This window comes from Coregonus clupeaformis, chromosome 36 (genome assembly GCF_020615455.1).
Source record: "Coregonus clupeaformis isolate EN_2021a chromosome 36, ASM2061545v1, whole genome shotgun sequence".
Taxonomy (NCBI): domain Eukaryota; kingdom Metazoa; phylum Chordata; class Actinopteri; order Salmoniformes; family Salmonidae; genus Coregonus; species Coregonus clupeaformis.
In genome coordinates, this window is record NC_059227.1 from 42,015,200 (window position 1) to 42,030,223 (window position 15,024).

Genomic DNA, 15,024 nt, shown 5'->3' on the forward strand with positions numbered 1-15,024 from the left:
TGTGTGTTTATTTCGCCTCCACATGAGGACACATCAACACACTGAGAAGGTTCCTGACCTGACCTGGGCCAGTATTCACAAATTGTCTGATCTAGGATCTGTCCGAATGATATTTTATTTATTATCATCTAAAGGGCTAAATGTATCTTAGCTCAGCACTCCTACTCTGAGACACTTTATGAATACAGGCCCAGACCTGACCTGTCACATCTCAGCTGGCTAACCCATAAAAGCGTCCAAAGGCAAGTCTACAAAGATAGTAAGGCCGTAATGATAGAACACTGTCATTTTACAGCAAAATCTCAGTGCTATTCGTTAAAAGTCGAGCATAGGCTTAAATGCGATGTACAAAACCGTTATCCCATGGAGTTTTCACTGAGAAGTAATATCAAACAAAAAGCAAGGTGCAGGTACAGTACACTGTGTCCAATGTGGTGTCAGGTAGTCCAATTGCTCTAGGAGTCTTTACTTGGTAAAATATCAACCTAGTTGCGCCACTGAACCCATTGGATCCCATTTTAGTCCAGTGGTACTGTTCTGTGCCTGTCATCTCCAGATTACACCCCCTATTTGGTCTTAGTGGTGAGCCGCCCCATCTATAGTGCCATTTAGACCCAAAGGAACACCCAAGGAGGACCCGTGGGAGATTTCATTTCACAGCTCTAGATAGGGAGGTGTTGATGAATTGACTCACTAATCAATCACCACTGTTGCCTGCTGTTTCCAGTGTCAGCAAGCCAGCCCACGTCTCCCGTGGCACCTGTAGCTCCCAGCTCGGCCGCGGCTAGCCGCCTGGCGCGACCAATCAGCGATAGTCAGGCTGAGATACAGAAAGGTACCCGCAGCAACAGAGACGAGATGTATACGGACCTGCTTTCTGCTCCCTCTTCTTTCTGGTTGGGCTTCTCTCCCTTGCTCCTTCCTTTTATCAAGGCTCTGTGTCATTCCTTTAAAATCCATCGTCCACGTCCTTCTTCATCGACTTCTACTACCGTTTCTCTTCTGTCTTCCCGTCCTTCCCCTCTCTCTCCCTATTCATACAATTTCACCTTTGGCTTTGAGCTGCGAATGATGCGATTACCTTGACGGTGGTCTCCGGTTCGTAACAGCTGAGGTTAGGCTACTGGCAACTAATTCTGACGGTTGTCTGCATTTCTCCCATAGCTGGTTATAGGGACCTCTTCTTGTTTCAACATTTCACAAACGCACACTTGCTAGGACCAACCAAGCCTTACACAGCTTCACCTGAGTTTTAATCAGCATCCCAGCTTAACTCCTGTATCCTCCTTGCATCACTGGGCTCCCATAGTTCCTTGCAGGTTGTCTTTGCCTCCCTCAAACTGAAAAATCTCCCTTCTACTCTAAATGAAACTCCTTGCAGTTGCTTATCCCTAATTTCTTTCCCTGAAGGTGAACGTATATACTTTGTGTAGTATTTCACCTGTAGATGATAATCGTTAAAGTATCATAGTCAGCATCTAACTTTGACTCAGTGTTTCCATGTTCCAGTCTGACTGGAAATTATATATCAATCCTATGATTGATTCACCAGTCTCACATCTACATTGTATATTCTCTAACACTTTATGATATCTTACCAGAGCTCCCAGCTAACAGATACAGCCTCTCTCAACATTCATGACAGTCGCCTTTCTCTTCAGGCACTATGCAAGGGCAGCCACAGAGCGGGCCGGTGGTCCTGGCAGACGACCTGAAGAACCCGGCCATGGAGAAACTGGACCTAGTGAGGAAGTGGAGCATCAACACGTACAAAGTAATACTTACCACCAGCACCTACTGCCCCCTCTCTTTCTTCTCTCACTCACACATTCTCAACATTGTTTTTTCACACCTCTATCTCCTTAGTCCCTCCCTCCTCTCACAATCCATTTCCGACTTAGCAGGTAGACTACCCCCTTTTCCTTTCATTGTTCAACCTGGCTGGCATCTGCAGCTGGCATCGCAACAGACACACACAGCATTTCATAGCCATAGTTGGATTGGTGAGCTACCTATGATCTCATCTGTCCATAATTCCCCATTGTGCTGTGAATGTTTACTGATGGCTCCCCTGCTTTATTGTACACTCACAAAAGAATAAGACAAAAGGGGTTGCTGTAGAACATCTGATGCAGCCAAACTGTTTCTCAGTGATACTACACGACACTACATACTTTTAATATCCATTAAAGATATTGCCTTGAATGTGATCACAACTTTAGATAACCTTTAAATAAAATCTGTCTGCTCCCAGAGGCTTTAGCTCAGAGGGCTAACATGGTCTTGAGACATGTCGATGACCTGTGTTTGGTACCTGGGGTTGGTTACACTAGGATCCTAACTATGCTAATGTTAACTTGTTCTCAACCGAACATCAGATACACTAGAATGCTAATGATGTTAGCGCTAACTTGTTTGAAACCCAAGGTCAGCTACTCTTGGATGCTAACTATGCTAACACTAAGTTGTTCGAAACCCCAGGTCAGTTACACTGGGATAATATATGCTAACACTAACTTTTTTGAAACGGTCAGTTACTCTCGAATTCTAACAATGCTAAATCGTTCCATTTCTTTGGTCTGTTACACTAGGAATGCTAACGCTTCTCTCCCCGCAGTGCACCAGGCAGATCTTGTCAGAGAAGCTGGGCCGTGGCTCACGGACGGTGGACCTGGAGCTGGAGGGGCAGATCGAAGTGCTGCGTGACAACAAGCGCAAGTACGAGCACGTGGTCAAGCTGACCCAGACACTGGCCAACCAGCTCACCCAGATGATGCAGACTCAGCGGCAACTGGGCGACGCCTTCACTGACCTCGGCCTTAAGTCGCCGGAGCTTCATGTGAGTCAGCCACTCGGTTTTGACCTTTGACCTAAACGAGCAACCTGAAGCTCGTTTAGTTTAAACTAATTAGTGATACAGGATAATTTTTTTCTTCATGCCCGTAATGTTAATGTAAGTTTAGGATTGGGGGTAAAGTAACTTCATCCTAGATCTGTGGTTTTGGGCAACTTCTACCTTGTAAGAATGGCCATTTCTGGTTCTGGTTCTTTCTCAATACTCTGAAATGACTTCCTTTCTTCATCATTTTATTTTTTCATAACCACTGATTGCTAGGTGAAAGGACTGGATAGGTTTCCACTATTCTGCTTTCACCTGTCAGATCAGTCAGTGATTACTTAGGAAAGGAAGATAAGACTATTGACACCCAGCCACATTCTGTTTTTCTCCCTTTTTTTAAAAACTTGAGCTGCTACAGGTTGCCTCAGTGCGGATGATGCTGAGTGGGTTCACTTGTGTTGAATTCTCAAACACACTAAAAGCCTTTGATAAATTGTTTTCATTTGTCTCGAAATAAAGTGGATTTAAAAGACAGACCGCTTAATGCAAAGCCGGACCTATTTTATGTGACTTAGCTGTTTTATACATGATGCATCATTTATTATTTGTAGTAAATGCATTGAAATAGTAAGAAATACGAAAACAAATATCCTTTTTCTTTGGGGCGCACTGACTCTCTTGCACTGGCTCTATGCACACTCACACATACTACACTAGCACTGTGGTTTTGGGCAACTTCTACCTTGTAAGGATGGCCATTTCTGGTTCTGGTTCTTTCTCAATACTCTGAAATGACTTCCTTTCTTCATCCAGATGAAGTACTCCTAAGTGGCGCAGTGTACTTCTGAGTGGTGCAGTGGTCTAAGGCACTGCATCGCAGTGCTAACTGTGCCACTAGAGATCCTGGTTCGAATCCAGGCTCTGTTGCAGCCGGCCGCGACCGGGAGACTCATGGGCGGTGCACAATTGGCCCAGCGTCGTCCAGGGTAGGGGAGGGAATGGCCGGCAGGGATGTAGCTCAGTTAATAGAGCATGGCGTTGCAACGCCAGGGTTGTGGGTTCGATTCCCAGGGGGCAAGTATATAAAAATAATATGTATTCACTAACTGTAAGTCGCTCTGGATAAGAGCGTCTGCTAAATGACTAAAATGTAAATGTAAAATGTAACACACACACACACACACTATATACTGTACGCTCACACACACACACATGCATATTGTCGCTACACACACTCACACATAAACACACTTTCACTCTCCTCACATACACTGCTGCTACTCTGTTTATTATCTATCCTGATAAGGGGTTGGAACCTAAATTATTTCCCAATCGTTTCGTTCTGTAGAGAACCATTATTTTTTTTGTTCCACTGTTCTGACCAGCAAAATTAAGTTCTGAACCGGACGAACCCCAAAGAAGTAATGGTTTATATCGTTTATTTTTGTAACTTTTAAACCTCTGAAATCATTATTGTTTTACATTTTGCTCTACATTAAATTACTTCACCAATGGATAGAGCATCTTGCTATGGTGCGGGCAAGCTACAGTGGGGGAAAAAAAAGTATTTAGTCAGCCACCAATTGTGCAAGTTCTCCCACTTAAAAAGATGAGAGAGGCCTGTAATTTTCATCATAGGTACACATCAACTATGACAGACAAATTGAGAGAGAAAAAATCCAGAAAATCACATTGTAAGATTTTAATGAATTTATTTGCAAATGATGGTGGAAAATAAGTATTTCGGTCACCTACAAACAAGCAAGATTTCTGGCTCTCACAGACCTGTAACCTTCTTCTTTAAGAGGCTCCTCTGTCCTCCACTGTACCTGTATTAATGGCACCTGTTTGAACTTGTTATCAGTATAAAAGACACCTGTCCACAACCTCAAACAGTCACACTCCAAACTCCACTATGGCCAAGACCAAAGAGTTACATTCATCTCTAGGAGACAGAATGCGTCTCCTTCCTGAGCGGTATGACGGCTGCATGGTCCCATGGTGTTTATACTAGCGTACTATTGTTTGTAGAGATGAACGCGGTACCTTCAGGCATTTGGAAATTGCTCCCAAGGATGAACCAGACTTGTGGAGGTCTACATTTATTTTTTCTGAGGTCTTGGCTGATTTCATTTGATTTTCCCATGATGTCAAGCAAAATGGCACTGAGTTTGAAGGTAGGCCTCTGAAATACTTCCACAGGTACACCTTCAATATACTCAGATGATGTAAATTTGCCCGTCAGAAGCTTCTAAAGCCATGACATCATTTTCTGGAATTTTCCAAGCTGTTTAAAGGCACAGTCAACTTAGTGTATGTAAACTTCTGACCCACTGGAATTGTGATACAGTGAATTATAAGTGAAATAATCTGTCTGTAAACAATTGTTGGAAAAATTACTTGCGTCATGAACAAAGTAGATGTCCTAACCGACTTGTCAAAACTATAGTTTGTTAACAAGAAATTTGTGGAGTGGTTGAAAAACAAGTTTTAATGACTCCAACCTAAGTGTATGTAAACTTCCGACTTCAACAGTACATGTAGGTAGGGATAAAAGTGACTAGGCAATCAGGATCAGGGGTTGGAACCAGTTCAGGGAACAGAACTGAAAATTATCATCAGACATTTTGAGGAATAGAACCAGAACCAGAACCAGAACCCGAGAACAAACGTGATCAGTTTTTTTAAGCCACGGGAACCCGGTTAATAATGTTATTTTACGCCCTCACTATCACTCAAACTTATTCCAGTGTCTGCCTGCCCGCCAGCTGAAAATCTTTGCCAGTGTGTTTGCAGGCTACCTTACCCTCCCTCCGAAGCATGCAGTCTACTGTAGCTACCGGCTTTACAGGAGTGATTCAAAAATTAGGGAGATGGATTTTTTAATTAGAGAACAATGGATTAACTTTTTCAATTCTGGTTAAGGATACTATAGATATCACATTTTACATTGGATTCATTATTTTTAATTCTGGTGCCGCTCTACACACACAAACTTGTTAGCTAGCTCTGGTCTGCACTCAAACTCTAGGCGGCATTATGTGTAACGTAATGGAACTGAGTGTCATGATCAAGGGCTAGCTCTGGTCCTATGTTTGTTAAGCCAACTCTGAAGTTCAAAGACATTCAAAGTTTCTTCAAAGTAGCCACCCTTCGTAGGTATAATACTGTGAGCCTAATTCAGATCATGCATGTCATAACATGCTCAGCGCTTCATACCCAGCGCTCTCCTCACCCGCAAAATGTATGTCGAAGCCTACACTACACTTGTCTGTCCAATGCATGTACTTACAGTGGGGAAAAAGTATTTAGTCAGCCACCAATTGTGCAAGTTCTCCCACTTAAAAAGATGAGAGAGACCTGTAATTTTCATCATAGGTACATGTCAACTATGACAGACAAATCACATTGTAGGATTTTTAATGAATTTATTTGCAAATTATGGTGGAAAATAAGTATTTGGTCAATAACAAAAGTTTCTCAATACTTTGTTATATACCCTTTGTTGGCAATGGACACAGGTCAAATGTTTTCTGTAAGTCTTCACAAGGTTTTCACACACTGTTGCTGGTATTTTGGCCCATTCCTCCATGCAGATCTCCTCTAGAGCAGTGATGTTTTGGGGCTGTTGCTGGGCAACACGGACTTTCAACTTCCTCCAGAGATTTTCTATGGGGTTGAGATCTGGAGACTGGCTAGGCCACTCCAGGACCTTGAAATGCTTCTTACGAAGCCACTCCTTCGTTGCTCGGGAGGTTTGTTTGGGATCATTGTCATGCTGAAAGACCCAGCCACGTTTTATCTTCAATGCCCTTGCTGATGGAAGGAGGTTTTCGCTCAAAATCTCACGATACATGGCCCCATTCATTCTTTCGCTTTAACGGATCAGATCGTCCTGGTCCCTTTGCAGAAAAACAGCCCCAAAGCATGATGTTTCCACCCCCATGCTTCACAGTAGGTATGGTGTTCTTTGGATGCAACTCAGCATTCTTTGTCCTCCAAACACGACGAGTTGAGTTTTTACCAAAAAGTTATATTTTGGTTTCATCTGACCATATGACATTCTCCCAATCCTCTTTTAGATCATCCAAATGCACTCTAGCAAACTTCAGACGGGCCTGGACATGTACTGGCTTAAGCAGGGGGACATGTCTGGCACTGCAGATTTGGAGTCCCTGGCGGCGTAGTGTGTTACTGTGGTAGGGCTTTGTTACTTTGGTCCCAGCTCTCTGCAGGTCATTCACTAGGTCCCCCGTGTGGTTCTGGGATTTTTGCTCACCGTTCTTGTGATCATTTTGACCCCACGGGGTGAGATCTTGCGTGGAGCCCCAGATCGAGGGAGATTATCAGTGGTCTTGTATTTCTTCCATTTCCTAATAATTGCTCCCACTGTTGATTTCTTCAAACCAAGCGTTACCTATTGCAGATTCAGTCTTCCCAGCCTGGTGCAGGTCTACAATTTTGTTTCTGGTGTCCTTTGACAGCTATTTGGTCTTGGCCATAGTGGAGTTTGTAGTGTGACTGTTTGAGCTTGTGGACAGGTGTCTTTTATACTGATAACAAGTTCAAACAGGTGCCATTAATACAGGTAACGCAGTGGAGGACAGAGGAGCCTCTTAAAGAAGTTGTTACAGGTCTGTGAGAGCCAGAAATCTTGCTTGTTTGTAGGTGACCAAATACTTATTTTCCACCATAATTTGCAAATAAATTCATAAAAATCCTACAATGTGATTTTCTGGATTTTTTCTCTCAATTTGTCTGTCATAGTTGACGTGTACCTATGATGAAAATTACAGGCCTCATCTTTTAAGTGGGAGAACTTGCACAATTGGTGGCTGACTAAATATTTTTTCCCCACTGTACATGTAGGTAGAGTTATTCAAGTGACTATGCATAGATAATAAACAGAGTAGCAGGGGGAGAGGGGAGGGGGGAGGGGGCAAATGCAAATAGTCTGGGTAGCCATTTGATTAGATGTTCAGGAGTCTTATGGCTTGGGGTAGAAGCTGTTTAGAAGCCTCTTGAACCTAGACTTGGCGCTCCGGTACCGCTTGCCATGCGATAGCAGAGAGAACAGTCTATGACTAGGGTGGCTGGAGTCTTTGACAATATTTAGGGCCTTCCTCTGACAACGCCTGGTATAGAGGTCCTGGATAGCAGGAAGCTTGGCCCCAGTGATGTACTGGGCCGTACGCACTACCTTTGTGGTGCCTTGCGGTCGGAGGCCTTCAAGCAGGGGGTTGCCATACCAGGCAGTGATGCAACCAGTCAGGATGCTCTCAATGGTGCAGTTGTAGAACCTTTTGAGGATCTGAGGACCCATGCCAAATCTTTTCAGTCTCCTTAGGGGAATAGCTTTTGTCGTGCCCCTCTTCACGACTTGTCCTGGTGTGCTTGGACCATGTTAGTTTGTTGGTGATGTGGACACCAAGGAACTTCGAAGCTCTCAACCTTCTCCACTACAGCCCAGTCGATGAGAATGGGGGCGTGCTCGGTCCTCTTCTTTTTCTTCATTGTAGAATCATGTGAAGTACTCAGAATATGTGGGAAAATAACACATATGGAATCATGTAGTAACCCAAAAAGTGTTAAACAAACCAAAATATATTTGAGATTCTTCAAATAGCCACCCTTTGCCTTGATGACAGATTTGCACACTCTTGGCATTCTCTCAACCAGCTTCACCTGGAATGCTTTTCCAACCGTCTTGAAGGAGTTCCCACATGCTTAGCACTTGTTGGCTGCTTTTCCTTCACTCTGCGGTCCGACTCATCCCAAACTGTCTCAATTGGGTTGAGGTCGGGGATTGTGGAGGCCAGGTCATCTGATGCAGAACTCCATCACTGTCCTTGTTGGTAAAATAGCCCTTACACAGCCTGGAGGTGTGTTGGGTCATTGTCCTGTTGAAAAACAAATGATAGTCCCACCAAACCAGATGGGATGGCGTATTGCTGCAGAATGATGTGGTAGCCATGCTGGTTAAGTGTGCCTTGAATTCTAAATAAATCACAGACAGTGTCACCAGCAAAGCACCCCGACACCATAACACCACCACCTCCATGTTTTACGGTGGGAACTACACATGCGGAGATCATCCGTTCACCCACACCGCGTCTCACAAAGACACAGCGGTTGGAACCTAAAATCTCAATTTGGACTCCAGACCAAAGGACAAATTTCCACTGCTCTAATGCCCATTGCTCGTGTTTCTTGGCCCAAGCAGGTCTCTTCTTCTTATTGGTGTCCTTTAGTAGTGGTTTCTTTGCGGCAATTTGACCATGAAGGCCTGATTCACAGTCCCCTCTGAACAGTTGATGTTAAGATGTGTCTGTGACTTGAACTCTGTGAAGCATTTATTTGGGCTACATTTTTTGAGGCTGGTAACTAATGAACTTATCCTCTGCAGCAGAGGTAACTCTGGGTCTTCCATTCCTGTGGCGGTCCTCATGAGAACCAGTTTCATCATAGTGCTTGATGGTTTTGTGACTGCACTTGAAGAAACTTTCAAAGTTCTTGAAATGTTCTGTATTGACTGACCTTCATGCCTTAAAGTAATGATGGACTGTAGTTTCTCTTTGCTTATTTGAGCTGTTCTTGCCATAATATGGACTTGGTCTTTTACCAAATAGGGCTATCTTCTGTATACCACCCTACCTTGTCACAACACAGCTGATTGGCTCAAACGCATTAAGAAGGAAAGACATTCCACAAATTAACTTTTAACAAGGCACACCTGTTAATTGAAATGCATTCCAGGTGACTACCTCATGAAGCTGGTTGAGAGAATGCCAATAGTGTGCAAAGCTGTCATCAAGGCAAAGGGTGGCTATTTGAAAAAATCTCAAATATAAAATATATTTTGTTTTGTTTAACCCTTTTTTTGGTTACTACATGATTCCATATGTGTTCTTTCATAGTTTTGATGTCTTCACTATTATTCTACAATGTAAAAAATAGTTTAAAAAAGAATGATCCTTGAATGAGTAGGTGTGTCCAAACTTTTGACTGGTAGTGTATGTAATTAAGTCCTCACTCTAAAAATAATTTGCCCATGACATTGAGGGGTCACTCAATATCCATTAATCTCGTATTTTAAGAAAGTAGAATTTTGATCATATTCAACGATAATGTGCTTGCACAGATAATACTATTCTATGGTATTTCATATCTTATTGAATTGCTCTAAAAAGTGTGTGATGTAATCTTGTCTTTCAGGAGGAGTTTGGCTACAATGCTGACACTCAAAACTCTTGTCCAAAATGGGGAGACCCTAATGGGGTCGATCAACTTTTTCATCGCCAGCGTGAACACACTGGTGGACAAAACAATTGAGGACACTATGATTAACATCAAACAGTATGAAACTGCCAGGTAATGAGAATATCAGTTTAAATTAGTTTACTGTTACTTGTTGACTGACTTACATCCTCTTATTGAACATTTTGAGGGGCATATGTTTTTCCTAGTCATTTTCTGAAATTGACTCAGTTTAGGAAATTGCCATGTCAGTTTTTGTTTGTATTTATTATGGATCCCCATTAGCAGCACCTACACTTCCTGGGGTCCAGCAAAATTAAGGCAGTTTATACAATTTTAAAACATTACAATACTTTCACAGATTTGTGTGCCCTCAGGCCCCTACTCCACCACTACCACATATCCACAGTACAAAATGTGTATAGTGCATATGTAATCGTGTGTGTATGCATATGTCTGTGCCTATGTTTGTGTTGCTTCACAGTCCCCGCTTTTCATAAGGTGTATTTTTGTCTTTTTAAAATCTAATTTTACTGCTTGCATCAGTTACTTGATGTGGAATAGAGTTCCATGTAGTCATGGCTCTATGTAGTACTGTGCGCCTCCATAGTCTGTTCTGGACTTGGGGACTGTGAAGAAACCTCTGGTGGCATGTCTTGTGGGGTATGCATGGGTGTCCGAGCTGTGTGCCAGTAGTTCAAACAGACAGCTTGGTGCATTCAACATGTCAATACCTCTCACAAGTAGTGATGAAGTCAGTCTCGCCTCCACTTTGAGCCAGGAGAGATTGACATGCATATTATTAATGTTAGCCCTCTGTGTACATCCAAGGGCCAGCCGTGCTACCCGGTTCTGAGCCAATTGCAATTTTCCTATGTCCCTTTTGTGGCACCTGAACACACGACTGAACAGTAGTCCAGGTGCGGCAAAACTAGGGCCTGTAGGACCTGCCTTGTTGATAGTGCTGTTTAGAAGGTAGAGCAGCTCTTTATTATGGACAGACTTCTCCCCAATCTTAGCTACTCTTGTATCAATATGTTTTGACCATGACAGTTTACAATCCAACTTTCTCAATTTCCACATTATTTATTACAAGATTTAGTTGACGCTTTTGGGGAGGTATCATCAACGTTTTTGTAGGATTTTGTTTGACTGTTTGTCGTGTTACTATCCCTAACTTGGTCCCAGATCTGTTTGTGCTGTATAACCAACTCCTCTGGTCATTGTCTGGCAAGACGATGACCATAGGAGTTGGGCAGACTGCTGTAGTACCTGAAGTATGTAAGTTAAAATAATTGTATGTAGTTGACCTCCGTCTGCTCTTTGGCGCCCCACTGTAGGGTTGAATATGACGTGTCCGCACAGACCTGGAGGAATTGAACCTGGAGCCCGCGGGATGCCACCACGCTTCCCAAGATAGAACACTCCCAGCAGCAGTTCCAGATCCACCGCGAGAAGTACGAGAAGATGCGCAACGATGTCTCCGTCAAGCTCAAATTCCTGGAAGAGAACAAGGTACTTCAGAAGCTAGTTTTAGCTGCCATGTCAGGAGTAGGCTTAGTCTTTTTTTTGCGTCAAGGGCTAGTACAGAATACATGTGACCAGATTTTGCGTCTTTACTAGGATGTAATTGACTTGTAGGGCTTGTAGGGCTGGGCGATATGGCCTTTTTTACTTATGCGCGATTTTTAAATAAGCATTGTTGTACGATTAAAGGTCAAATACACTGGATTTCAAACAGTCAGCAATAATCTAATGAATTCAGGGCTTGTGAAGTTATACCTAGGATAAATATAAGACTTCCACAACCATAAGACCCACTAATAATGTAAGGATTTTATCAAAATAGTTTAACCTGCTTTTTCTTTGTTGCTATAATCACTGACTAAACAGCTGGTAGAGCAGACTGACTAAAATGCTGCCAATGGTACGCCAATGCCCCGCAGCGACAAACTGAATCAATGGGCATTCCAGAATCAATGGGCATTGATACTCGTTTAGTAGTGTCTGCTCTGCACACAATTTGAGTAGTTGAGACATGAAAAGGATATCGTTAGAAAAGTTAACTTCTCCTCTGTTATAGTAAAACAATGTCTCAATGTGTTTTGGTGTCCATATGACCAATTCTGTTGGACCAAACCTCAAATGCAAATAGCAAGTTGAAACTGCGTGTCAGAGAGGAAGAAGTAATCTCTCAACTTTGTTGGTGTGAGAGGCAGGGGCGGGGCTTGGTGTGTGTGTGTGTGTAAACCATAGAGGAAGAGGCGAAGCAAGAGGTTTCACTCTTGCTAAAATCGGTCAAAAAATAAGGCCAATGTGTTTCTATGGGCTCTGGTGCACAGAGGAGCGAAAGAGACGAGGCCAAAAATACAACACGAGAACAAGTAGACATAAACGCTCATAAAAACAAAAAAGAACAAAACCTTGATTCTTCCAATACAGGCATTTGGAATATCACGCAAAAACATAATTTCAAATTAATTAGATATATCGCCCAGCCCTATTGTCTTGGAACCTTTGCTGCCAACTAGGGTAACCGGGATCGGGACTGTCCCGGGAACACTTCACAAAAAAATGTAATGGCAAGACCCGGGAAATTACAACATCTTTCCCCAATGTCAAACGAATGCAATTCCACAAAATACACAACATGCGCAGCAGCAGATTAGCAAAAAATTAAATAGCACATTATCCAAACAGGTTGTCGCATGGAAGCCTTCTTTAGCCTAGCGTATTTACTTCACACAAAGTCGCCATGAATTCAAAGCACGCATAATTGACACTGCCGGACTACAGACAGTCACAAATTGTTAGGTATATGCACAGTTCACTACATAGGCATCTCTGTCACAGACAATGAAGTCTGTTAACAATTCAGAGAGGCATGAGGGAAAATTCTATCTTCTCCTATTCTAGAGCCTAGGCTATTTTCCTATCCAGTCCCAACCCCACTGAAACCCAAAATCCTGACTCCCTGTCTCACATGAAAATTCTTAACTTTATTCTGTAATTCATGGGTTTGCATTATTAAAGCACGTCTCTCGCTTTATGCATGTCAAAATACCGCTATAACATTTCCCCCGCTTCTCTGCGCTGTCTCGTACTTGCTGCCTATATGAGAGCTTCGGTAGAGAATGTGTGATCAGCAAACAGTATGTGAGTAGATATGGACATTTTTAAACAGAGTTGGTCCCTGTTAAGATGCCTTGATATTGAAACAATTTCCACTCTTCATCTCCCCGTTATTCATGAGCTGATCTGCTATCTGTATAATCAACTTTCGATTTTGCCAAATGAGATATTCTGTCTTCGTTGAAGGTAGTTATCTAGCAAGCTTAGCGGCTTTGGTCATTTTATTTTGTTTGACTGCCGTTACAAAGTTTGTATGATTCGATAACGCTGTACTCGGGGTGCGTCCTGAGCGCGTTCTGTGTCGAGATAGTGGCGCAGCCAAGCCGACAAAGTGACGAGCGCCCCTCTATTTGGGGAGAACACTGGCATAGTGACCATATCTTGGTTTTAAATGCTTTAAGTGGGCACTTAAGATATTTGCGGTATTTCCTGTGATTCTTGGGATAAATATGAATTATTCCCACTATTGAAACTTGGTAGATTTTCAGGAAAATAATCATCATTACATCATGTAACATAGTAAATGTAAATCCTGGACACTCAAATTACTATTATGTTACATTTGGTATGGTTAAAAAGACTGATGGTTACTTAAGCAAAAAGCGAACATAGAGTGGTTGGAGGGTGGGCGTATAAAGCGAATGTCTAGCAACCCAAAGGTTACGAGTTCAAATATCATCACGGACGACTTTAGCATATTGGCTAATGAGCAACTTTTCTAAATGTTTAACATATGGTACGTTTAGAAAATTCTTAACATATAGGAAATGGGTGGTAGACATCCACAAATTAGTACATACCATACTAAACATAACATATCATATTAAATGGAGTGTCCCGGAATTACCTACAGAATAATATGAAATGCTCTGAGACCAGGTTGGCCAAATATAAAACTGACCAGTGTTGCTGTTTGAAAAGTCTGCTGGGATATTTGCTAAAGCAAAACAAACTGGTCCATTACACAGTTCTTCAACAGGCATTAAATGCGAGTATGTGTTTGTTTACTCTGGTGTGAGTGCTCATGTCCTCCTCCTGTTCTTCCTCCTCTTTCTCCTCCCCCTCTCCCAGGTGAAAGTGTTGCACAACCAGTTGATCCTCTTCCACAATGCAATCGCGGCGTACTATGCAGGAAACCAGCAGCAGCTGGATCAGACGCTCAAGGAGTTCCACATCAAGTTGAAAATGCCCGGTGGCGACACGCCATCTTGGCTGGAGGAGCACTAATCAACCGACCCACCCCTCCCCAAAAAATCCACAGTGGTTTGGTCTGGAGAGACTCCAGAATGATCATGAAACAACAGGAAACGCTCTCCTCTCCCTCTCTGCCTCTGTTCCCTGCACTCTTCTTCAGGATTGTAAAACTTTTTTAGGCAAAAGCGAAACTAAGACGAATAAATAATAAAAAAACAAAGAAATATTTATCAATCTCTTGAGTCGATAAACTGTCAGTTCTGTTTTCTACTATGCTCTTGTTCTTCCTGTACAAGGAAATCCATTGACCTCTGTTTCTCTCGTTCTCTGCTTTTTTACTTGGAACTGCTGCAATTCTTTTCGAATCATGGGAAATTCACTTTTTAGGGTTGATTTGACAAATCTAGTGAGAAGCACGGAGATGTTAAATACATTTTGGAAAGTGTAAAAGGCCTTTTTACTCCAGCTTATGAATGTTGCATCTCAACACCTCAGAGACGTTTTTGGGACAAAATGGCCGTTGTGTTCTTGGCTACATCCAGTTGGTTAACTTATCTCCACTTTTTGTAAAAGTCTGGCCACCCATTGATGAAGTAACACTA

At 42.6% G+C, this 15,024-nt stretch overlaps 1 protein-coding gene across 1 annotated transcript in view; it reads left to right on the forward strand.

Annotated features, from left to right (window-relative positions):
* The window catches only part of LOC121560978 (arfaptin-1), a 40,661-nt gene extending 26,049 nt beyond the window's left edge, over positions 1-14,612 (forward strand). The window contains 6 exon segments of the mRNA XM_041873729.2: positions 1,662-1,774; positions 2,618-2,839; positions 10,055-10,086; positions 10,088-10,210; positions 11,437-11,611; positions 14,300-14,612. Of these exon segments, the coding sequence (XP_041729663.2) occupies positions 1,662-1,774; positions 2,618-2,839; positions 10,055-10,086; positions 10,088-10,210; positions 11,437-11,611; positions 14,300-14,455 (821 nt within the window). The 3' untranslated portion in view covers positions 14,456-14,612.
* The last annotated feature ends 412 nt before the right edge of the window (positions 14,613-15,024 follow it).